The sequence below is a fragment of the Lepus europaeus genome, chromosome 18 (assembly GCF_033115175.1).
Source record: "Lepus europaeus isolate LE1 chromosome 18, mLepTim1.pri, whole genome shotgun sequence".
Taxonomy (NCBI): Eukaryota; Metazoa; Chordata; class Mammalia; order Lagomorpha; family Leporidae; genus Lepus; species Lepus europaeus.
The window spans coordinates 58969040-58993842 of record NC_084844.1 but is presented as its reverse complement, the minus strand read 5'-3'; the positions used below and the strand labels follow the sequence as shown (position 1 = coordinate 58993842).

Here is a 24803-nt window from a genome sequence, read left to right as displayed (position 1 = left end):
CAGGAAACAGAGGCTCAGGAAATTTCGATCTTATCAGAAGCCCTCCTTAAGCAGTGTGATGGAAAAAACATGATTAGTCCTTTCTAGTCACATTACCCCAGGCAATGTGTTAGCTGAGACAAGAGTAGGTGTCATGTTATCTAGTTGCTCTTGAGTGCCTTCCCTTTAATCATTGTCAGGTTAACTAAGCTCCATTAACTAAGCTGATAGTTTTGGTCACAATGCCCCTTGTGAAGTTCATGGCTTTCTAGGATCTTTCTCATTTAGTTGTGTGTTTAACAAGACTTAGCTGTCTGTTAGTTTATCCCACTATGTAATTAGACCCCCTTACGGGTGGGTGCAGAGTTGTCTGTGAAAACTGAGCTGAATGGGAGTAGTGAGCACGTGAAGTGCCCGAATCTTGGTTTCTCACCAGTTACCTGTGAAAAGGAGCCAGGAAGTCTTAACAGAAGTGTTTCCTTCCACATCTGGGGCACTGAAAGTGCAAGACGAGGTTGAGATAGTATGTCAGAGGGCAATGTCAAAAACGTGTGGAGCCACTTTAAGGGTTCCACCTGGCCAAATCTGGGACAATTTGAACATCAGAACAGACCAAAATTGGCTGACATGTTTTCAGCACTGCAGATGACACCGACGCCTTACAGGCAGTGACGCTCCAAAACTGATAATTAAAAGGAATTGAGGGGGCTGGCGCCGCGGCTCACTTGGCTAATCCTCCGCCTGTGGCGCCGACATCCCATATGGGCACCGGGTTCTAGTCCCGGTTGCTCCTCTTCCAGGCCAGCTCTCTGCTGTGGCCCGGGAGAGCAGTGGAGGATGGCCCAAGTGTGTGGGCCCTGCACCTGCATGGGAGACCGGGAGGAAGCACCTGGCTCCTGGCTTCAGTTCAGCACAGCGTGCAGGCCATAGCGGCCATTTGGGAAGTGAACCAGCAAAAGGAAGACCTTTTTGTCTCTTTCTCTCTCTCTCACTGTCTATAACTCTGTCAAATAAATTTAAAAAAAAGGAATTGAGAGTGATTCTGCTCTAGTACACTCCAAGTAGATGACAGGAAAGCAATTCAATAAATGTAGAAAGAAGAATTTGAAAAATTAGCAGTTTGATAAAAAAAGGAACTGATTGAGGCAAGGACAATGACCTGGTACCACATAACCTGAATCCAGTCACACCTTTGGCCCTTTTCACTTTACAGAAATGACAAGGGGATACAGAAACAACCCACATTGGTAATATGGAAACACAACCAAATAAATCCCGAGACATTCTACAAGGAAACTGATCGGCTCTCTTAAAGACAGGAAAAACCAGGGGCTTCGATTCAGGGTTAAGCTGCCACTGAGACACCCACACCCTATGTTGGAGTGCCCGAGTTCAAGTCCTGACCCTTCTAATCCCAGATTTCTGCTAGTGCGTGCTCTGGGAGGCAGAGGTGACGGCTCAAGTGGTTGGGTCCCTGCCACCCATGTGAGAGAGCCAGTGGAGTTCCTGGCTGCCAGCTTTGGCCTGGCCCAGTCCTGGCTGTTGCAGGCATTTAGTGGGGAGTGAACCAGTAGATCAGGGAGTGCTGTTTCCGTTCCTCTCAAAAAAACACCACCATGGGGTTATTCTGGATAAACCCTTAACAAGGAAGTACAACGCAATGTGTGAACGTTGGCTGGTTCAGTCTTCAGGAGCTTAAAACATGGACTAGGTGTATAAATATTAGGGAGTTACTATACTTTTTTTTTTGAGGTATGTGATGGTATTGTGGTTATGTAAAAGATTCTTTATTTTTATGGGAAACATGCTTAAGTATTTAGAGGTAAAATACCATCTCTTGAAGTTAATTTCCAATTGTTCAGTAAGAAATATGGAAAATGTTTTTAAATCTAGGTGGTGAGCACAGTTCATTTTATTATTCTTAAAAGTTTCTGTATGACAACTTTCATAATAAAAACTTGTGGTAAATAAGGGTATTTGTTGAATTACTCATGGATCAGATAAATGTAAAAGTGGGAAAAAAGACATAAAGATCTAGGATTCCCCACTATTCTTTTACAAGGGCATCAACTGCCTGTATATTTGTGGAACACTTTACAAACACATTATTTACATAACACAAAAGCAGGAAACACAAGCAAATGCAAAGAAAAGTGCTATGGACTGTAACCCTCCAGATTCATTCTTTATATATGTTGGTTTTTTTTTTTTTTTTGAAGGGCAGAGTTAGAGACAGAAACAGAGGCAGAGGTCTTCCATCCGCTGGTTCACTCCCCAAATGGCCACAATGACTGGGCCTGGGTCAGCCCACAGCTAGGAGCCAGGAGGGTCTCCCATGCAGGTACAAGGGCCCAAGGACTTGGGCCATCTTCTACTGCTTTTCCAGGCCACACCAGAGAGCTGGATTTGAAGTGCAGCAGCCAGGACTCGAACTGGTGCCAATATGAGATGCCAGCACTGCAGACGGCAGCTCTACCCACTGCACCACAGATTCATTTCAAGAGCAAGTGCTGTGTAAGGGGTGAAGCAGCATGAAAAAAAATCATAGCTTCAATACAGCTGTTAAAGTCACTATGTAGTAAGAAAAATTTGAGTATTTTGCAACCTGTGCTTTGTGAAGGACATTATGTAATCAAACTTAGCTAAACTGAAGGAAAAGGGAAAGCAACAATTTCTTACAGAAAACACTTAACCATGTGGCCTCGAAGACGCTAGCAGTTCGGGTTTCCTTCAGCACTTGTTTGAGGGATGTTTATGTAACAATGTCCAAATGAAGCGGCATTAGCAATACATGATTAAATTGGTATGTATGGTACCAGAATTTATATCAATTTCCCATTTCGCTCAGGAAAACTGCCCTGTGCAAAGATGTTCCATGACTTCTGATTTTCCATGTCAAGCTGTCCTGATTACCCAGTCATCTACATTTGGTAAACGTCTCTCTAATGTATGCACATCCCACACTGGAGTACCAGGGTTCAATTCCTGGCTGTTGCTCCTGGCTCCAGCTTCCAGCTAACATGCACCCTGGGAGGCGGCGGTTACACTCACACGATTGGATCCCCACCATCCATGGGGCAGACATGGGCTGAGTCCCAGCTTAGCTCAGTCCTGACCATTGCTGGCATCTGAGTGATGAACCAGCATATGGCAGTTCTGTCTCTCCATTTCTCAAAATAAAATGTAAAAAAAAAAAGAAAGCACCAAGAAATACTTTTAGTTCTACCATTTTTTACTTCATGCCAGTCAATTCTTATAACTCAACTCTATGTAACTTATTCATCAATTCAACCAACAGGTATTGACCACGTGCTATATGCAAGGCACTGGAGAAACAAAAATGAGCATGAAATCTCAGCCTGGAAGATGGTCTCTGACAGTGGCACACTGTGGATATTAAATACACGAGTGTTCTCATCTACTCCTATTCGCATTCCTGCCAGTTTTCATGGTGGTCAGGACCCACAAACTCAGTTCTCATTACTGAATCCAAATTTTTTTTCCAATGAAACGTTTTTCCTGACATGTTAAGAGTTATTTCTACTTATATGTATGAAGGAGTTTCAAGCTTCTAATTACTCTTTAAAATCAATCATTTGATTTTTAGCTTTTTCTTATCATTGGGCTGAATTTTACATTTTTTTTCCTTAGCCACTCTCATTTTCTTAGTAAACAAGTCCAATTATATTTCATGTCACATCAGTTACCTGTGTATTCTTTCCTCACCCCACTGCTTTTATCTTGATTCCCCCCCACACACTTCCTGCAGTGAACTCGGATCTTCCCCTTTACGTATTTATCGCATTATTTATATTACTGCTTTATTACCTCCTTGTGCTGAATATGGAGTAGCATTCCGCAGCCCGTCTTAGCAGGTCTCATGCTCATTCCATGACATAGTGAGGTTCCTGCCCTTTAGTAAGAGTTCTCATTAAGTCAGCTGTGATTTTTAGCGCTGTGACAAGCCAGGAAAGGATCCAGTTTGGGAGTCTGGCACCTGAGCACCAGAAGTATTCAAGAAATGGACTTTCTGCAGTAAAAGTTATAGGGGACCTTAGTTTACAAATTAAGTGACAATAATGGGAACCAAATGCCTGATCTTTCCCTTCAGGATGACTTCAGATGTCCAAATCTAGTGAAACTATAGCTACCATGTTTTAAAGATTAATTCATGTTTAGGATGTTTACCTTTTGCCTGTTTAAATCTGTACACACCTAAGGGTTATATATACATTAGTTTCTCTATCCTAACAGATCATCTTTCATTAAACTCATCTTCCTTTAATATTTCAGTATCTGTGGGGAAGTGTAATTAAACAGTGGTCACAAATCTTTAAGTGACTTCCTTTCAGCTGGCTTTTACCCCAAACCTACTGGATCCACGTGGCAGTGCCTGCACAACAGGAAAGGGAAGTTAGGAAAGGGGAGGGAACCCTCTACATATCTTAAGGCTTCAAAGCTGGGAAGAGACAGAGGCCTACAGGTAGCCTTTTCTATAATCACAGGATCACGCTCTAGGGGGAAATCTCCACTTAATGGATGCTTTCTCAAGTTACACTTTCATAAGGCCTCATTAAGAAGAACATGAAATACAGTAGGAGTTGAGAGTTACAGGTTTTTGAACACCCTTTCACAGGGTTCTTCCTGGAATCAACAGAACTAATAACAGTTTAGAAGCCAATAAACTTTCCTTCTTAAATTTCGTATTAAATTTACATAGGTTCTATTCATATCACTAATTCTGATATTTCTGCTGAGTAGCATCTAACATATATTGCACTTTAGATTTCTGATACTATATTAACACACAGCGCACAAAATACAACATAAAATGATCAAGCTGTAACACCTAAATGAAGTGTCTCATATTCATTAATTACGATGTTTGGCACCCGTATGAACACGCTGATGCTGAATAAGGTTTGTACTCTGGGTGAAGGTTTTACCACATATACGACATGCATAGGGCTTTTCTCCTGTATGAATTCTCTGATGTTGAATAAGGCATGTTCTCTGGCTAAAATCTTTATCACATTCATTACATTTGTAAGGTCTCTCTCCAGTATGAGTTCTCTGATGCTGATTAAGTGACGAGGAGTAAATAAACGCTTTCCCACATTCATTACATTTGTACGGTTTCTCTCCAGTATGAATCCTTTGATGCTGAGTAAGATTTGCGCCCTGTCTATATGCCTTCCCACATATATTGCATTTAAAGGGTTTTTCTCCATTATGAATCCTCTGGTGTTGAGTAAGGTGCACACTCTGGCTGAATGCTTTCCCACACACACTGCATTTGTATGGTTTCTCTCCCGTATGTGTTCGATGATGCTGAGTGAGGTTTGCACTTTGGCTGAAGGCCTTCCCACATATGTTACATATATAGGACTTCTCTCCAGTGTGAGTGGTTTGATGTTGAATAAGCGTTGAGGAATGAGCAAAGGCTTTTCCACATTCATTACATTTATAACACTTCTCTCCAGAATGGATTCGCTGATGTCGAATAAGGTAAGTACTCTGACTAAACACCTTCCAACACTCATTGCATTTATATGGTTTCTTCCCAGTATGTATTTTTTGATGCTGAAGAAGGTGTGTACTCTGACTGAAAGTTTTCCCACATTCATTGCATATGTAAGGTTTTTCTCCTGTGTGAACTCTCTGATGATTAATCAGGGATGAACTATGGCTGAAGGTTTTACCACACTCCAAGCATTTATATGGTTTCTCTCCAGTGTGTGTCCTTTGATGGATAGTAAGGTGTGCGCGCTGGCTGAAGTCTTTCCCACAGTCATCACATTTGTAGGGTTTCTCTCCGGTATGAATCCTCTGATGTATGGTTAGGTGTGCACGCTGGCTGAAGGCTTTCCCACACTGGTGGCACTCGTACGGTTTCTCTCCAGTATGCATTCTCTGATGTGCGATGAGGGACGAGATATGTCTGAACTCTTTCCCACACTCTTCACATTCGTAAGATTTCTCTTTGGCATGGCTACTTTGGTGCTTCAGGAGGGATGGATATTTTCTAAATTTTTTCCCACACACGTTACATTTATAAGGCTTATCTCCAGGAAGTATTTTCCCATGTACAACACCATACGGGACATGATTGAAGGTTGCCTTACCTTCATTATACACAGCAGTTTTATTATCTGATTGGGTATCAAACTGTATATTTAGGTTTGAATGCTTTTCAAAATCATTTCTATATATATCATATTTAAGATACTCTTCTGTAAGATCATCTTCTTGTGAAAAGATTGACTTCAAGCGAAAATCTCTTCCACTCATAGGAATTTTCCTGAAGGTATCTGTCTCTATTGTGATATCATAGTCATAGGATTTTTCCACTTTGATGGTCTGGGTTCTATCCTTTTTGAGTCTGGAAATATCCTGTATTGGACTACATGGTTTGGCTTCCGTTTCCCATTCTGAAATAAAAAGAATGCAGTAAGTTTTCCTTTACTTGGCAAAGGAAACTGCCAAAACAGACACAAAATAGCAACAATGAATAAGATGCTGAACACCATAGCTCTGGCAGCCTCACTAACATGGCCTTCAAATTTAGGAAAGGAGAATAAAGGGCAGGAAAGCAATGTTATGACATCATTAAAAATGAAGAGGTTCCTCACTGCCCATCACGGGCACCGTGGACACACAGCAAACAAAACAGATTAGTTCATTTGCCCGCACTCAGCACAGGAAGAGCAGTGGATAACTGTGCAAGGACTTGGGCTGATTCCATGGATTTACTGACCTTGTCATTTCCTCTTCCGACCTACCCCACGGCAATTTCATAGAGTGCTTTCTGAGGTCAAGCAGCTCTAGTAAATCACCCCCAGCTGACAGTCCTGGTTCTGAGTACCAGCATACTAGCGGTGCACACATCACTATCCCCTGGGGAGGTCTCAAGTTATTGGGTGCCACCGAGACATTCTGAATGAGGAACTTTGGCAGTGGGGCTGAACAATCTAAGAGCAAGGCCTGCAGGTGGTTTTGCTACACACTAAAGCTTGAAGACCAGTAGTTTAAAGGGTAAAAGTTAAAGAGAGAAAAAGGAAAAACGTTAGAAACATTTCCATTTGGCATTCAACCACGTAAGATCTATCCCTTCCTATTCTGTGATCTCTTATTCAACCAACTTAAAGTTTAAAGTTACCACCACTTCCTCAAGGCCAAAAAGGTCATGCCAATCCCAGACTCTAGGCCTTCTCTTATGATACCTATTAAAACTTATGTTTAGGGGCCAGCACAGTGGTGTAACGGGTAAAGCCACTGCCTGCAGTGCCAGCATCCCCTATGAGCGTCAGTTCAAGTCCCAGCTGCCCGACTTCCAACACAGCTCTCTGCTCTGGCCTGGGAAAGCAGTAGAAGATGGCCCAAGGACATGGGCCCCTGCACCTGCGCGTGGGAGACCCAGAGGAAGCTCCTGGTTCCTGGCTTCAGCTCCAGCCATTGTAGCCAATTGGAGAGTGAACCAGTGGATGGAGGATCTCTCTCTCTCTGCCTCTCTTTCTCTCTGTGTCTAACTCTTTCAAATTAAATAAATAAATCTTTTAAAAAAATTATCTGTAGAAAAAAACCCTCCTGTTTACAGTCTTGCTCATGTTTCTCTGTACAGTGTTCCTTCTTAGACTCTGAAGTGCAGATTCAGCTGAATCAACCTAATATTGGGCCCATGACACAAGATCATCTCACATTATTACTTCACAATTGTTGTGTTTCTTATATTTCTAACTTAATATAAACTTTGGAATTAGCTTATTATCCTCTTTTACAATTCCTTCAGAAAATGACCTAACACTCTGGATCTGAAAGCCACTCCATGAACTGATGAATGATAACTTATAAAATGGTGAACTCAGATGAAGGTGTGCACGTGTGCATACACACAACCAAACACACACACAAAACAAATAAAAAACCTCTGACCTCAATCCTGGCTGCAAAGCAAATACATCTTTGTTGATACCTAATGGGTTTCCAGTATGATGATTTAAAACAAACTTTATGATAAAGGATGTCTTTCTCCTTTGAAACCAGGTGGGAAACATGAAGCTTATACATTTAAGCATCACACAACGGTAATATAATCAATGTTGGAATTTATAATATAGCAAAAATGGTACTGAATAGTTCAGAAACTTTCTAAGATTCAAAGTATAATAACTTGGGGCCGGCACTGTGGCGCAGCAGGTTAATGCCCTGGCCTGAAGCGCTGGCATCCCATATGGGCGCCGGTTCGAGACCTGGCTGCTTCACTTCCGATCCAGCTCTCTGCTATGGTCTTGGAAGGCAGTAGAAGATGGCCCAAGTCCTTGGGCTCCTGCACCCGCGTGGGAGACCAGAAAGAAGCTCCTGGCTCTTGGCTTTGGATCGGTGCAGCTCCGGCCGTTATGGCCAGTTGGGGAGTGAACCAGCAGAGGGAAGACCTCTCTCTCTCTCTCTCTCTCTCACTCTTTCAAATAAATAAATAAATCTTTTAAAAAAAAAAAGTATAATAACTTTAGTAATATATCCGTTCAATAGAAAAGTATGTAGTCACTGAAAATGATAGCCATACCTGTTAGTAAGGGCCTAGAGTAGGGGCTAATGGAATATTGATAACTGACAAAACCAATTAGGTAGGTCTAGATATATATATATATATATATATATATATATATTATATTAAAGATTTATTTATTTTTTACTTGAGAGTCAGTGTTACACATAGAGAGGAGAGGCAGAGAGAGAGAGAGAGAGGTCTTCCACCTGCTGGTTCACTCCCCAATTGTCTGCAATGGCCAGAACTGCACTGATCTGTAGCTAGGAGCCAGGAGCGTCTTCCTGGTTTCCCAAGCGCGTGCAGAGGCCCAAGGACTTGGGCCATCTGCTACTGCTTTCCCAGGCCATAGCAGAGAGCTGGATAGGAAGTGGAGCAGCCGGGACTAGAACCGGTGCCCATATGGGATGCCAGCGCTTCAGGCCAGGGTGTTAACCTGCTGTGCCACAGCGCCGGCCCCAGGTCTAGGTATATTGATAAGAAAAGGCACGCAGGATACCTGATAAAGTGAGAAAAAGGCAGGTGTGTGCACAGCATGTACATCAAGAGTCCATCTGTGTAAAGATGCTGTTATGTATTACAGACACACAAAACATACACACACACTGATAACCCAGGGGGAGAAGTTCTTGGTAATGAATGAGGGGGGAGACACATATTTAATTTGCTTTCCAGTACTGTTTGAGTTTACAAAACTACTTTTATTCAAATATAAAAATCAGTAGTATGGTTGGTGAGCCTTTGGCCTAGAGGTTAAGCCACCAGTCGGGAACCCACATTCGCTATCAAAGTGCCTGGGTCCTGGCTCCATCTCTGCTCTCAATTCCAGCTTCCTGCCAGTACAGAGCCTTGAGGACAGGAGGTAATGCTCAAATATCTGGGTCCCTGCCACCCATGTGGGAGACTTGGATTACATTCCAGCTGCTGGCTTTGGCCTGGCTCAGCTCTGATTATTGTGGGCACTTGGGGAGTCAAGCAGTAGATGAGAACTTGTTCTCTTCCCACCTCTGCTTCTCAAACAAATATACAAAAAAACCCGTTAGTTGACACTAGAAGATGTTTAAGAATAGGGAGCAAGGTTATATGAAAACACATTAGCAGTAGAAAAAAACAGTACAATTATAGGTTTTCTTTTCTAATTTTCAATAAATTGGCTATATTGCTTTAATTGCTATTTAGTACTAGAAATGTGGTTATTTCACATTATTATTTCACATTTATAGAGGTAAAAAAATTTAAAACCAATTTTCACACACCAGGATGTTATTCCCTTCCTCAAAAGGACAAACTGAGCGAGTGGACTGCACAGGAAGGTGCACACACACACAGGATGAGATGGCACCAGGAGCTGGGTGCGATAGCTGTGTAATGGAAACAGTCGATGGTAGTCCACAGTTATAACTAAGAACCTCGAAGCAACAAGTCTGCCTAATGGTCATGAGTAAATTGTTATACTATAATAAGTATACATTTTTGAACAAATACGCATCTTACAAATTCAAACAGATCATTAAGCAGGGCTCATATGTGTGTATTTCACTACTGGCAAGTATTTACTAGTCAATTAGGCCAAAACTGGTCTCATACTTTCAATGGAGGAGATCTGTGTTGAACCTGAAACAATGACCAGGTCTCACATAAAGAACTATCATAGGTTCTGAGATAGTAACAGTCACTGGAGACTAAAATTACTATTTGTGAATTACTCATGGTTCCACTTCTTAAAATCTGACTGGTTAGATATTCCTGTGGCGAAATTAGACACACAAGGCAATTCAAAGATGGCGCCCAAAGGAAGTAAGGTGGGTGGAACCCAAAGTTGTTTACCACCAAAGCTAATTGGCCACGCAACATCAGGGGAAGTGACAACAACTAATGACAAGTGTACAGGCATATGGCTAGTTCTATAAGAAATCGCCCTGTAAAATGACCTTTAAGTGATTGATTAGTCCTTATGCCCTGCCCCAATGACTGCAGTTTTGTGCTTTAAAAGGCTTTGCTATGAGCGGAATAAACAAGTTCTTGCCTGACTTGACTCCCCGTTGCGTCTGATTGCCTCCGGGATCGTGAGGCTGGGAAACAGGCGAGCGGCGCACTTACTTTTCCTTGGACCCAGTCCATCCTCGTTCGGGTGGACTAAGACCCTGCATATTCCAACTAAAGGCTTAACTTTTTCTTTTTTAAAAGATTTATTTATTTATTTGAAAGTCAGAGTTTTACACAGAGAAAGGAAAGGCAGTAAGAGAGAGAGAGGTCTTCCATCCGATGATTCACTCCTCAGATGGCTGCAACAGCCAGAGCTGCGCTGATCCGAAGCCAGGAGCCAGGAGCTTCCTCTGGGTCTCCCACGTGGGTGCAGGGGCCCAAGGACTTGGACCATCTTCTACTGCTATCCTGAGCCATAGTAGAGAGCTGGACAGGAAGTGGAGCAGCCGGGTCTCGAACCAGTGCCCATATGGGATGCTGGCACTTCAGGCCAGGGCGTTAACCCACTATGCTGCAGCGCCAGCCCCCTAAAGGCTTAACTTATATATCTCTGAGTTGCCAAGAAAGTAAACTCCTCAGAGGCCAAAATCTAGCAAAAGCAGGAAGGCAGGAGGGCCGGGCTTGGGCGCTGTGAGAGCTCCTCAAACCTCTTGATGACTTTACCCTTCTGCCCTGAGGGTGCAAGGGGCCTTGTGGTTGGAAGATGAAGCCTGGGGCCTGACCCAGGAGAGGGGTGGACAGGAGTCCCTTGCACAGAAGACAACACCTATGTAATAGGCTGGAAAAACAACCCTCTCCACCTCACCTCTAGATCAGGAAAACAGGAATTCAGCTTTCTCAATCTTGGTACTCTCTGGAAGGAGCAACATCTCTCAAAATGCATAAGCATAAACTGTCCCTCTTGTGGACTTACTGCTCTAATTCGTGCTCTCTGAATGACCTGAAATATTCCTCCTGATGCAAAATAAACTTAAGTGGTCCCAGGCTGCCAATACCTCCCAGAAGACCACCCTGACTCCAGTGCAGGCATATTTCCATTACATGGTATCTACCTAGATTTCCTAAAGAATTTCATGTGCTCAAGGTGTATTTTGTATCATTTTGCCAACAAAGACAAAACAGGGCCATAAATTATGGAGAATTAGCTTTTCAAGCAGTTTGATGAACCTTAAACTAATGACTAAAGTTGACTTTTAGGAAAAAGTGAAGCAGTTTATTCTAAGGTAGCATATTAAATTACATCATACTGTTACTATTATAGTATAATATCAATATTGAGAGATAGACTAGAATTTAGTGTCTTGGACCAGCACTATGGTGTAGTGGGTAAAGTCACCACCTGCAGTGCTGGCATCCCATACGGGAGCCAGTTCGAGTCCTAGTTGCTGCACTTCCAATCCAGCTCTCTGCTATGGCCTGGGAAAGCAGTGGAATATGGCCCAAGTCCTTGAGCCCCTGCACTGGCGAGGGAGACCTGGAAAAAGCTCCTAGCTCCTGGCTTCCAATCGGCACAGCTCCAGCTGTTGTGGCCAACTGGGGAATGAACCAGTGGATGGGAGACCTTTCTCTCTGTTTCCCTCTCTCTTTAACTCTACTTCTCAAATAAATAAATCTTATATTAAAAAAAAAAGTCTTCAAAAATCTCATACAAAGGCATATTGTGAAAAAACTATGTAGGGATTTCTTTTTTTTCAACAAAATTAAGTTCAGTTTTAAAATTCCATTTCCGGGGCTGGCACTGTGGTACAGTGGGTTAAAGTCCTGGTTTGTAGTGCCAGCATCCCATATGGGTGCCGGTTTAAATCCTAGCTGCTTCACTTCCAATCCAGCTCTCTGCTATGTCCTGAGAAAGCAGAGCAAGACAGCCCCAAGTTCTTGGGCCCCTGCACCCACGTGGAAGACCCAGAAGAAGCTCCTGGCTCCTGGCTCCAGATCAGCACAGCTCTGGCCATTGCTGTCATCTGGGGAGTGAACCAGCAGATGGAAGACCTTTCTCTCTCTTTGCCTCTGCCTCTCTGTAAGTCTGCCTTTCAAATACATAAATACATCTTTTTTTTTTTAATAAAATCATTTCCATAGCTTTCTGAAGTACCCTCATATATGAGCCTCACAGAGAAAAGATGAGGCTACATTAATCGTTCATTTTTGCAGAGAAACATATGAAGGATACACCAGAGACGAGTAAACATGGATTCCTAGGGAGTAGACAGGAATGGGGAAGAAGGCAGGGAGTATAGAGCTTTCTATGCAGTTTTGGCTTCTGAACCATGCCAATGTTGAAATGTAAAATAGAAAAGACTGAAGCAAGAAGGGGACAGGCGTTTGGTGCAGCGGTCAGCTGCTGCTTGAGATGTCCACACTCCACATCAGACTCTGGTTTGAGTCCCACCTCTGACCCCAGCTTCCTGTAATGTGCACCCAGGGAGGCAGCAGCTGATGGCTCCAGTGGTTGCAGCTGGGTTCCTGCCATCTGCACAGCAGACTCAGAGTTAGTTCCAGGTACCGCGCTTTGGCCTGGCCCAGCCCTGGCTGTTGTGGACATTTGGGGAGTTAGCTGGTGGACAGAAGCTCTCCCTTCATCAATTTATCTGTCTCATGCTGCCTTTCAAATAAAATGAAAACAAATAAATAAATCTCAAAAAACAGGAAAGCACTCTGTTATTGGGATATAGTCTAGCAACAAAAAAGGACTTCAAAGACATATTGAACTTTCCAGATGGTTTGTTATTGGTGGTGGTATTCCTATAATTCTGAAACTACTTTTGTGTGTGACACATGATAGGACAAATAAATATACTGACGTTGTTGGGAACCAGGTTATTCATTGTGTGGGAAAGCAATGCAAAATGGAATACTCTTGGGGTGCTGGATTTGAATTCGAGGTACTGGTATGAACTAAGGATCTTTTTTCTTTTTTTTTTTTTTTTAAACTACACACATACAGGGACCAAGGCTGTGGCACAGTGGGTTAACACCCTGGCCTGAAGCGCCAGCGTTCATATGGGCGCTGGTTACATATTTCTCAGTTCTATCTACTAAACAGATCTAGGAGCAATGATACCCATAGTAGTAAGCACATCCACTGCCCAGACCGTGGCCTCATTAAAATGAACCAGGGTTCCTTGGAGAAACTATAGGTGCAAGGAAAGCACAAGGTGAGCCTTAAAAACATCTCACGCCAGAAGGCAAGGAAACACTCCACCTCTAATGGGGACGTGTTAAAAGGATGCTGGACTGGGTTTGAAAGGCTCTTACTGCCCAAATTTGGATATTTTGTTTTTGAGCATCAAAAACACAAAACACAAAACAAAAAAACTGGAACTCATGCACTGTTACCATACTGACTTTTTAAACATTCCATTAGTCCATAGTGGCACACACACATAAAAATGGGATAGAGGGACCAAGAAGTATTCTTTACAGAGAATGCTATCAATCCTTTAGAAGCGATGCATAGATTAGAAAATCATCATTTTGCAGCCAGAAATATAACAAAGCAAGGATCATCAATGAATGCTAAAGTTATTGAGGAATGGAATAGTAATGTGGCCCCAGTTATCCCTCCGTAGATTACTTATTAATTACAAAGAAAACAATGCAGTTTTAAAGAGGGAGTGATCCTGGGACACCAGGTTAATCACAAAGAGCATGCTCGGTGATGAGACAAAGTGATGTCACGTGCCTCTGAGAGCATGCAATGCAAAGTACACGTCACCTTTGGACAGTCCTGGCAACAATGTTTAATCTGAATCTAGCTACGATGAAATAAACAGGTAAATGCAGATTGTGGGTCATTCTGCAAAAACTTGGCCTGGATCCTTCAAAACTGGCAGTATCATGGAAGATTAACACAAGAAAGAGAAAGAAGAAAAGGCTTAAGAGTGGCTCTATTTTAAGAGACTAAAGACATGAGGAATAAGTGGAACATGTAGGCTGAATAGTCTGGATAGGGACAAAAGCATCTGTAGAAGGTATTTTTGGGACACCTGGGAAAATGTGACTATTTGACTATACATATGATGACATTATTGCATAAACGTTAAATATCTGGAGAATGGTATTGTGCTTAGATAGGAGAAGGTCATATTCTTAAGCTATTTAGAGATGAGATGTCATGATGCCTACAACATCTTTTTTTTTTTTTTTTTTTTTGACAGATTTATTTACTTGACAGGTAGAGTTACAGAGAGAGGAAGACAGAGAAAAAGGTCTTCCATCCACTGGTTCACTCCCCAAATGGCTGCAATGGCCAGAACTGGGCCAACCTGAAGCCAGAGCTTCTTTTGGGTTTCCCACACGGGTGCAGGAGCCGAAGCATTTAGGCCATCTTTTACTGCTTTCCCAGGTCACAGCAGAGAGCTAGATCGGAGGAGGAACAGCCAGGACTAGAACTGGAACCCATATAGGATGTGGGCACTGCAGTCAGAGGCTTAGCCCTCTATGCCACAGTGCTGGCCCCTGCAACAAATTTCTAAATGCTTTAATGTAAAAACAAAGTGTGTGTGTAAAGAGATATAGCAAAAGTGGACAAGTAATGACAATTAGTTATTACAAGTGAAAGGTATATAGGTGTTCAATATACTGTAATCATGAGTTTTCAAAGGAAGTTGTTGTGGAAGACAGGAAAAAAAGGAACAGAGACTACCAGGTTAAGCCACTGCCTGCAATGCTAACATCAAATGTGAGCACCAGTTTGAGTCCTGGCTGCTCCAGTTATGATCCAGTTCCCTGCTAATGTGCCAAGGAAAGCAGTGGAAGATGGTCCAAGTCCTTGGGCCCCTGCACCTACATGGGAGACCTGGATGAAGTTCCTGGCCTGGGCTTGGCCCAGTCCCAGCCACAGAGGCCATTTGGGGAGTGAGCCAGCAGACAGAAGTTCTCACTCTCTCTCTCTCCCTGTCTCTCTCTCTAACTTTACCATTCAAATAAACAAAATGATATTATTTTAAAAAATAAAAAGGGAGGCTGGCGCTCTGGCATAGTAGTTGAAGCTGTTGCCTGCAGTGCTGTCATCCCATATGGGCACCGGTTCGAGTCCTGGCTGCTCTACTTCTGATCCAGCTTTCTTCAGTAGCCTAGGAAAGCAGCAGAAGATGGCCCAAGCCCTTGGGCACCTGCACCCACCTGGGAGACTTGGAAGAAGCTCCTGGCTTCAGATCGACACAGCTCTGGATATTGTGGCCAATTGGGGAGTGAACCAGCGGATAGAAGACCTCTCTCTCTCTACCTTTCCTTCTCTCTGTGTAACTCTGACTTTCAAATAAATAAATAAATCTTTAAAAAAAAAAAAAAAAGGAATGCAAACTAAATAGTCCATCAATTAAGGAAGAGGTTCAATAAATTATGAATCATGATAAAATATGATATACATATTTAAAAAAGGAATGAGGAAGCTTTTTTTTTTTTTTTTTTTGACAGGCAGAGTGGACAGTAGAGGGAGACAGAGAGAAAGGTCTTCCTTTTTGCCATTGGTTCACCCTCCAATGGCCGCCGCAGTAGGCGCGCTGCGGCCGGCGCACCGCGCTGTTCCGATGGCAGGAGCCAGGTGATTCTCCTGGTCTCCCATGGGGTGCAGGGCCCAAGCACTTGGGCCATCCTCTACTGCACTCCCTGGCCACAGCAGAGAGCTGGCCTGGAAGAGGGGCAACCGGGACAGGATCGGTGCCCCGACCGGGACTAGAACCCAGTGTGCCGGCGCCGCAAGGCGGAGGATTAGCCTACTGAGCCACAGCGCCGGCTGAGGAAGCTTTTTACATACTCATTGGGACCACTTTTGCAAGGTATAGTTAAAATATACCTTGAAAATACAAAGTACAGTAAAATTTCTAAGTAAAATAAACAAGGTACAAAGCAGTATGCATAGAATGCTACCACTTACAATAAAAATATGGAGAAAAACTTTTTTTTTAATGTTTATATTATGTTCAAAAAAATCCAAAAGAAAAAACTATACTAAAACCAAACCAAAATAAAGCCTGGATCAACTATTTATGCTGATTAGAGTTTACTGCCTGACTGCTACTTACCTGAGGGGACGAGCCTCTGCAGGAAAACAGTGGTTCATGGGCTGATCTAGTGACAGGCTGCATTTTTGGGGAGAGGTAGGAAGTGGGCTGAAGGTGGGATGCAGGCAGGAGACTTTTGACTATATTTAAAAATTTTCAGTGAACAGAATAAAAGAAACTCAAGGGGCAGAAGTTGTGGCACAGCGGGTTAAGCCACTGCTTGGGAGGTCTGCACTGCATTATCAGAGTGCTGGATCAAGTCCTGGCTGCCCCACTTCCAATCTAGCTTCCTGCTAATGCACCTGGGAAAGCAGAAGACAGCCCTAGTACCTGGGCCCCTGCAACTCACGTGGGAGAGTTCCTGGATGGATTTCCTGGCTCCTGGCTTCAGCCTGGCCCGGACCTGGCTATTACAGGCATTTGTGGATTGAGCCAGTGGATAGATTGAGTCTGTCTCTTTTTCTGTCACACTTTCAAGTAACTGAATCTTAAAAAAAGACCAAAAACGGTGGTGGTTTGAAATTTAAAATTTTAGGGGAGATTCATGTGTGTTTAAATATAAAGAGGGGAAACTGGCACAATGAAAACCCTGCTGTAGCTCTAGGAGCTGGGGGCCAGGGTTCACGTAGAGCACACCACGGGAAGAGACAAGGGAGACAGGTGCAGAGACGCTGTTGGAAACGCCCTTCCTGAGCTGGCCTCTATGAGCAACGACGCCAAATAGCTCGGGGTTCGGCAGATTTCAGCACAGTCAGGATTCGGACTCTGAAGCACAAAGCAGCTTGGGGCTGGTTTTTCTCTCACCTTGGCTAGGGCCTTCTAAAATTTCTTTTATCACCATCCACGGTTCTTCCAGTATGGGAATCACGGTTGGCCTGTACACGGTGAGTCCTGTTCAGGAGGAAGATCGTGACTGTTACACTGGGATAGAGTTGCTCAGAGTTTATTAGCTGACTTCTACTTGGACCTTGACAGGAGAACAACGGCTTGTGGACAGGACCTAGTAAGAGTTCAGAGCTGGGATAAGAATTTCCTGCCGCCCGAGGATCTGTGCCTGGAGACCCTGGGGGAAGAGTCTTTCCCTCAGGGCAGCAGGGACAGGCCAGGCAGTGATGGGGGCAGCACCGTAACGCTGGACATCACGGTTTTTAACGACTTTTCATTTGGAAAACGAGGGTAGATCAGAGCCAATTTTGTACCCAGAACACTCATCTCTAGCTCCAATTTTAGCCAGGTACTTCAGAGATCCAACCCAGTTTTAACTACTGGGAGAAGGAAAGTACTCCAGTGCGCATGCTGGGAGGAGCCGGGATGGAAACAGTTCTTACCCAGAGAAACCATGTTCCAATAGTTCTGTAAGGTCACAGTTTTGTACAGTTCCTTCTGCACAGGACGCATCAGCGCCCAGTCCTCCTGGGTAATGTCCACAGCCACATCTGTGAATGTCATTGATTCCTAAAACGGCAAATAAAGTGGATTCAAGAACTAGTGGGACAGGGAACAGTGATAACGCTGGGTACATGTGTGGCAGGAGGAAGAATCTTCAGGATCCTAAAAGTTGCCTAGTCAAGACCCTCATGCAGAAGCAGGCATTTGGCTTAGCAGGATGCCTGCATCCCACACTGGAGTGGCTGGGGTTTGACTCCTGGCTCTGGCTCCTGACTCTAGCTTCCTGCCAGTGTGGATGCTGGGAGTCAGTAGTGACGGCTCAAGCCATAGGGCTTCTGCCTCCCATGTGGGAGACCTGGATTGTTTCCGGCTCTTGGCTTTGGCCTACTGCAGGCATTTGGGGAGTGAATCACTGGATCAGAGTTCTCTCGGTCTGTCTTTGTCTGTTTGCCTTTCAAAATAAAACTCAAACCCTCACTCAAAACATGGGTGTCCAGGGGCTGGTGCTGTGACATAGCAGGTAAAGCCGCCACCTGCAGTGCTGGCATCCCATATGGGCACCAGTTTAAGTATTGACTGTTCCACTTCTGATCTAGCTCTCTGCTATCACCTGGGAAAACAGTGGAAGGTGGCCCAAGTGCTTGGGCCCCTGCACCCACGTGGGAAACCTGGAAGAAGCTCCTGGCTCCTGGCTTGGGATTGGCCCAACTCCAGTCATTGCAGCCAATTGGGGAGTGAGCCTGTGGATGGAAGACCTCTCTCTGCGTTTCTGTAACTCTGCCTTTCAAATAAATAAATAAATCTTTTTTTTTTTTTTTTTGACAGGCAGAGTGGACAGTGAGAGAGAGACAGAAAGGTCTTCCTTGCCATTGGTTCACCCTCCAATGGCCGCCGCGGTAGCGCACTGCGGCCGGTGCACCGTGCTGATCCGATGGCAGGAGCCAGGTGCTTCTCCTGGTCTCCCATGGGGTGCAGGGCCCAAGCACTTGGGCCATCCTCCACTGCACTCCCGGGCCACAGCAGAGAGCTGGCCTGGAAGAGGGGCAACCGGGACAGGATCGGTGCCCCGACCGGGACTAGAACCCGGTGTGCCGGCGCCGCAAGGCGGAGGATTAGCCTAGTGAGCCATGGCGCCGGCCATAAATCTTAAAAAACAACAATAAAAACCCACATGAGTGTCCTTCCAGCATATCAGTGGTCCTAAAAGGAAATTTGAAAATAGTTTATTGCTTTCAGTTGGTACTAGTGCAGGTATTGATGGCTCTGACTTAAAAAAGAAAGAGTTGTCATCATAGGTGAGAGACTGATTTTGCCTTTCAAGCTTTTTCATGAAAGCAAATCCAACACATTATAACTTAAAGCTTCTGTTTACATGCTCTATAATAAACCAGAGTCTCTCATTCCTTTTTAAAATAAAGCTAGAACCAATAACCACACTATTGAGCTACCACAGTTTCAGGTGCATTTTTATACTCTGGTAAGGTTAGTTTCCCCTTTTGTTCCTTTTTTTTCCTCTTGTTAAAAAAATTCTTGATGATTCTTTTTATTTGTTGTTTTTAAATTTATTTGTTTACTTGAAACTCAGAGTTACACAGAGAGAGAAGGCAGAGGTAGAGAGAGAGGTCTCTCATCGCTGGTTCACTCCCCAGTTGGCTGCAATGGCCGGAGCTGTTCCGATAGGAAGCCAGGAGCCAGGAGCTTCTTCCGGCTCTCCCATGCGGGTGCAGGGGCCCAAGGACTTGGGCCATCCTCCACTGCTTTCCCAGGCCATAGCAGAGAGCTGGATCAGAAGAGGAGCTTCCAGGTCTCGAACCTGCACCCATATGGGATGCCATCACTGCAGGCAGCAGCTTTACTGGCTATGCCACAGCGCTAGCCCTTCTTGATATCTTTAAAAAATTATTTTTGGATTTTAAGGTCATATTGGCCAGCACTGCGGCTCACTAGGCTAATCCTCTGCATGCAGCACTGGCACCCTGGGTTCTAGTCCCGGTCGGGGTGCTGGATTCTGTCCCGGTTGCTCCTCTTCCAGTCCAGCTCTCTGCTGTGGCCCGGGAGTGCAGTGGAGGATGGCCCAAGTGCTTGGGCCCTGCACCCGCACGGGAGACCAGGAAAAGCACCTGGCTCCTGGCTTCAGATTAGCGCAGCGCGCTGGGCACAACTGCCTGTCAAGAAAAAAAAAAAAAAGGTCATATTAATTCTATAGATAAAACTGACAGTTCTACAATATTCAGGTTTTCAAGAAAAGTTGTATCAAAGGAATGCAAAGGAAGGCCATTTCTTTTTTTTTTGGACAGGCAGAGTGGACAGTGAGAGAGAGAGAGAGACAGAGAGAAAGGTCTTCCTTTGCCGTTGGTTCACCCTCCAATGGCCGCCGTGGTAGGCGCGCTGCTGCCGGCACACCGCGCTGATCCGATGGCAGGAGCCAGGTGCTTCTCCTGGTCTCCCATGGGGTGCAGGGCCCAAGCACTTGGGCCATCCTCCACTGCACTCCCTGGCCACAGCAAAGAGCTGGCCTGGAAGAGGGGCAACCGGAACAGAATCGGTGCCCCGACCGGGACTAGAACCCGGTGTGCCAGCACCGCAAGGCGGAGGATTAGCCTATTGAGCCGCGGCGCCGGCCAGGAAGGCCATTTTCAATATAGCACATTCACCTACCTTAGTAGGCCAAGCTAACTAAGAGGAGAAACTAAGACTCAGGTCTTATAGGGTTTTGGGGACACAGTAGTTCAGAAGACATGTAAGAACACCAAAGAAATTCATACTCACTTTGGTCTCCAGGTCATTTAGCCAGCCTGCCTGGAAAGCAGGTCTTCCGTTGGGGTCTTCTTCTGGGGTTTCTTGGGAAAGGGCAGAGTTCTGAGGAGCTGAGAATGAGATCAGGATGGTTAGTCTTGTTAGAAAAGCCTAGGAAAGCGTTCACTGCACAGACCCCTACACTTTCTTAAAGTAAGGTCAGGAGAACCAGAAACAGTACCCGTCCTTCCAAAATCAGTGGGAAGACCAGTGGCTTGTCCTTAGAGTTCAATGCCAACGTCAAAAACAACTCTGGGGGCCGGCGCTGTGGCGCAGCGGGTTAAAGCCCTGGCCTGAAGTGCCGGCATCCTCTTCTGATCCAGCTCCCTGCTCTGGCCTGGGAAAGCAGTGGAAGATGGCCCAAGTCCTTGGGCCCCTGTACCCATGTGGGAGACCTAGAAGAAGCTCCTGGCTCCTGGCTTCAGATCACCACAGCTCCGGCTGTTGCGGCCATCTGGGGAGTGAACCAGCAGATGGAAGACCTCTCTCTCTATCTTTCCCTCTCTCTGTAACTCTTTCAAATAAATAAAAAATAAATCTTAAAAAAAAAAAAAAAGTCTGCTTGGGGACTCTTATGGACATGTGCACAACTCACAATTTCCTACAAAATTCTTACATGTGATAAAATTTGTGAGTTGGCTCTTTTTTTAAAAAAGGAATATTCTTTGGAAACATGTTATTGCAAAGACCAATTCACAGAGCAAGTGATTAGTAGAATAGTGCAAACCTCTCCAGGTTCACTTCCTGAGGGCTCACCCCGGTAACGACCAGCAATTTGGTCATTCTTTTATGACATTTCTCCTCTGGGTTGAGGTGATGTGCTTGGGCTCAGTCTGGAAGGGGAGCTGATGTTAAGAGGCCTGGTTCTGACCCACAGACTGACCTTGGCTCTTCCCAGATTCTTTGGTGTGCCCGTTGTCCCTTCTAACCACCCGGGATTCCTCCCTTCTGCTCTACAATTCTCACCTTCCTCTTCCAGAAGCTGAGTCAAGTCCTCCACCAGAGTCACCGCCTCCTCGCTGCTCTCTGGGTACTGGGATTTCACCCATGTCCTAACCTCCCCGGGCAGGATGGTCAGGAATTGCTCCAGCACCAGCAGCTCCAGGATTTGTTCCTTGGAGTGAATCTCAGGTCTCAGCCACTTCAGGCAGAGCTCTCGGAGTTGACTCAATGCCTTTCGAGGTCCAGCCAGGTCTGGGTACGGAAAATTCCGAAAATTCTGCCGGCAGGTCTCAGTGTCACGCAAGAGCCTTGAGGTGAAGGTTTGCTTCTCAACATGGCGGGACCCACTCTGGGCCTTGTCTGGCTTCCACATGAGAAGGATTTGAGAACGCGGAGAACTGGCCATCCTCTTGCTTGAGGCGAACATGGCTACGGACAGGAGGTATGATCTGGCAATGTCCTTTAATTCTCCAGGAGTGAGCTAGTTGCTTGAAGTCTCATGCTAGAGCTGTGAGGACATGCTATCAAGGGCTGCTGCACCCAGGGGCAGAACAGAATCAAGGCCAAGTTGGCAGCCTTAGGAACAGATTCTGAGCCCAGAACGGGGATGGGGAAGGGATCCTGAAACACAAGAATGGACCACACAGTCAAGGTGCACCCTGCTATACATATGTATGCACAGGAAAGACTCCCCAGTGTGCACAGCCTTAGACTGATAAGAAAAGGGCTACCTGCTTGCAGGAGGCAGTGGAGAAGTGCAGCTGCCTTAAAGATGGGGGCAGAAGCAGTTTTTCAAAAAACCACGAGCAAAAAACGACAGATCGAATTTCTAATGGCAACGACAATTAAACACTTTGACAGGAGAAAAGACACAAGTGAGTCGCTGATGGTACCGAAGCTGTGAGGACTGGGGTAGGCTCTCAACCAGCCACACAGGCACATCCCCCTTTACTCGGAACACCTGGGGAGGGGGCTGTCTTCTAAGGGAAGCTAGCAATCAAGGTTTCCAAGGGAACCTTCGGGTAACAGGGGCGGGCCATTTATCTGCTTTGTAAGTCAAGGCCAGGGAATGCCAGGCTTACCCGATCCTGGGAGGCCAGGGAAGGGGAGCCGGTTGGACCGGAATGCAGATGGAGGGGTGGGTGTGACTGCTGAGGCCCTCCAGGGGAGACCCAGCCCGAAAACACCATTCCGGAACAAGACCTCAGAAACGGACCCGATCAGGCGAAGCGACACCCCCTGTCCCCGTCGTCTCCTGCTCCACCAATCGTGTCACTCAACCCCAGCGTTCACGAGGCCCTGCGGGGGCGATGCGGCGGCCTGGCCTCAGCCGCCCCGAGCCCGGCCTCTCCCCTTCCGGGCGGTCCCCTTTACTGCTCTCCCGCCCCGAGGGTCGAGGGCCGCGGGGCAGTCGGTGAGCCCACGCCGCGCTGGGCTGGGACTAGGCCCCCGCACAGCAGTCTCCACCCCGTCCTCGCCCTCCGCGCAGGCCGCGAGCTGCAGCCGCCGCTAGGGAGGACGGGCTCGGGCTCCGGCTCCGCCCGCGCCCGCCGCCCGGGGACATCGTTACCTGTAGCCGGGACCCAGCCACCGCTCAGCCGGAGCGACCCGAGAGGCCCCGGGCAACAATGGCGGCGGCGTCGCGGTCGCCTGCGTGGCGGGCTCGGTCCCGCTCTGCCGAGGGGCCCTCTGGCTCCGCCACGTCCCTTTCCCTCAGATAGCACAAGGTAGCTGGGCCGCTAACCGCACGTCCCAGCCAGGTCCTCACAAGCCGGCCCGGAACCACCTCCCCCCCCCCCCCTTCGCGCGCCTCCGCTTCGCTGCGACCTCGCCTCGGCGCCACTGCGCATGTGCGCCAGGGGAACGCTGCGCGCCCGCACAGCCAATCGGAGGCCGAGCTCCGGCCCCCCCCTCCCACCTCCGCCCTCCGGAGCCTCTGGCCCTGGACCTGTCTCCATGGCAACCTCCTCCACCCATCACTATGACTTGCTTGTTGAACCTGCAAGGCTCTGAAGCCAACTTCAAAGTTTCGCCGGGCAGAGACGGGTCTGGTAGACAACTTGGCGGTCCCAGAAGCTAGGGCAGCCCTTGGGAGTTGAAGCCCCGCGCCGATCACCCAGAGGAAACTGGAGGTCAGAATAATTGGAGTGGAAAGGCGCGAGTCTAAAGGCAGAAAGACCTGAAGTGCTGGTTTAGGATTTACTTGGCGAAAACATTCACTGTTAAAGGTTCGGCGTGTCTCCTCAGACTCAGATGGAAGAAGAGTAATATAAAACACGAAACGAAAATCCATAAAATTCGGGAAAATAAGAGGATAAAACATTTCAGTTGTTTCTACGATCTATTCTGTTAACAAACCACCTCAGAACAATCATTTTATTGTGTTCTTGGATTCTGTGGGGAGGAGCTCTTCTCCCCCATTTTGTTTGTAGCCTCGGTTGAGATGATTTGATGGCTGTGTTTACTTCCAAGATGGAGTTTTTGCTCACATGTCTCATACCTGGATTGAGATGGCTTATAGACGAGTTCAGCTTGGATTTCACAGGAGTGCCTAAATATGGTGTCCGAAGCAGGAAAGACTCGGGGTAGCTGGATTTGTTACAAGGCGACTCTGGGCTTCCAAAGTGAGTAGTTCAGTGAGCAGGGGGGGGGGGGACACTCCATGGCTGATTATGACATAGCCTTGGAAGTCACGTGACACCATTACTCTCCCACTCTTGGTCAAAGCAGTTACATAGCAAGTCTGTATTTAGACTTAGATACAGATACAGACAGAAGCCTTTTGTTTGCAATAAAACCAGTGCCCATCTCAGGATATACCCTTTCTTTCCCTCCTGGCTCCTAGACCAATAACTAGGGTCAAGTTAACATAAACCCAAACAGGAGATTCTGGGCCTGACCTGTGTGTTATGGGTTGAGATTGCTGCAGGCTGTAACTTTTAGGTGTTGGTAGGAATCAGAGCAGTGTCTAGGGTTCTTGATCCTGAGGCTGCTGGACCAAGGAGGGCAGAATGTACAGTGCCATACAGGGGACTCTATTGAAAAGGAGCACCTTCCCATAGTATGTGATTGGAATACTCTGCCAAGGATGTCGGGGGTGGAATTTTTGGAGGATTGAATGGCTCAAACTCAACAGAAACACCAGAACTGTTGACAAAAGG

At 46.0% G+C, this 24803-nt stretch overlaps 1 protein-coding gene across 3 annotated transcripts; it reads right to left on the bottom strand.

Moving 5' to 3' along the window:
* Positions 1-1878: 1878 nt before the first annotated feature.
* On the bottom strand, positions 1879-23444 carry ZNF287 (zinc finger protein 287). Of its 3 annotated transcripts, none has more exons than XM_062216242.1 (6): positions 23213-23444; positions 21667-22263; positions 20674-20771; positions 17844-17970; positions 17320-17406; positions 1879-6410 (listed from the first exon to the last, which is right to left on the bottom strand). In XM_062216242.1, the coding sequence occupies exons 2-6, from the start codon at positions 22067-22069 to the stop codon at positions 4852-4854; spliced, it is 2274 nt and encodes a 757-aa protein (XP_062072226.1). In that variant the 5' UTR covers positions 22070-22263; positions 23213-23444; the 3' UTR covers positions 1879-4851. The 3 variants fall into 3 exon arrangements, with proteins under 3 accessions (XP_062072226.1, XP_062072227.1, XP_062072224.1); XM_062216243.1 differs by lacking the exon at positions 23213-23444 and adding an exon at positions 22725-23067; XM_062216240.1 differs by lacking the exon at positions 23213-23444 and having other exon boundaries at positions 21667-23067.
* Positions 23445-24803: the final 1359 nt, after the last annotated feature.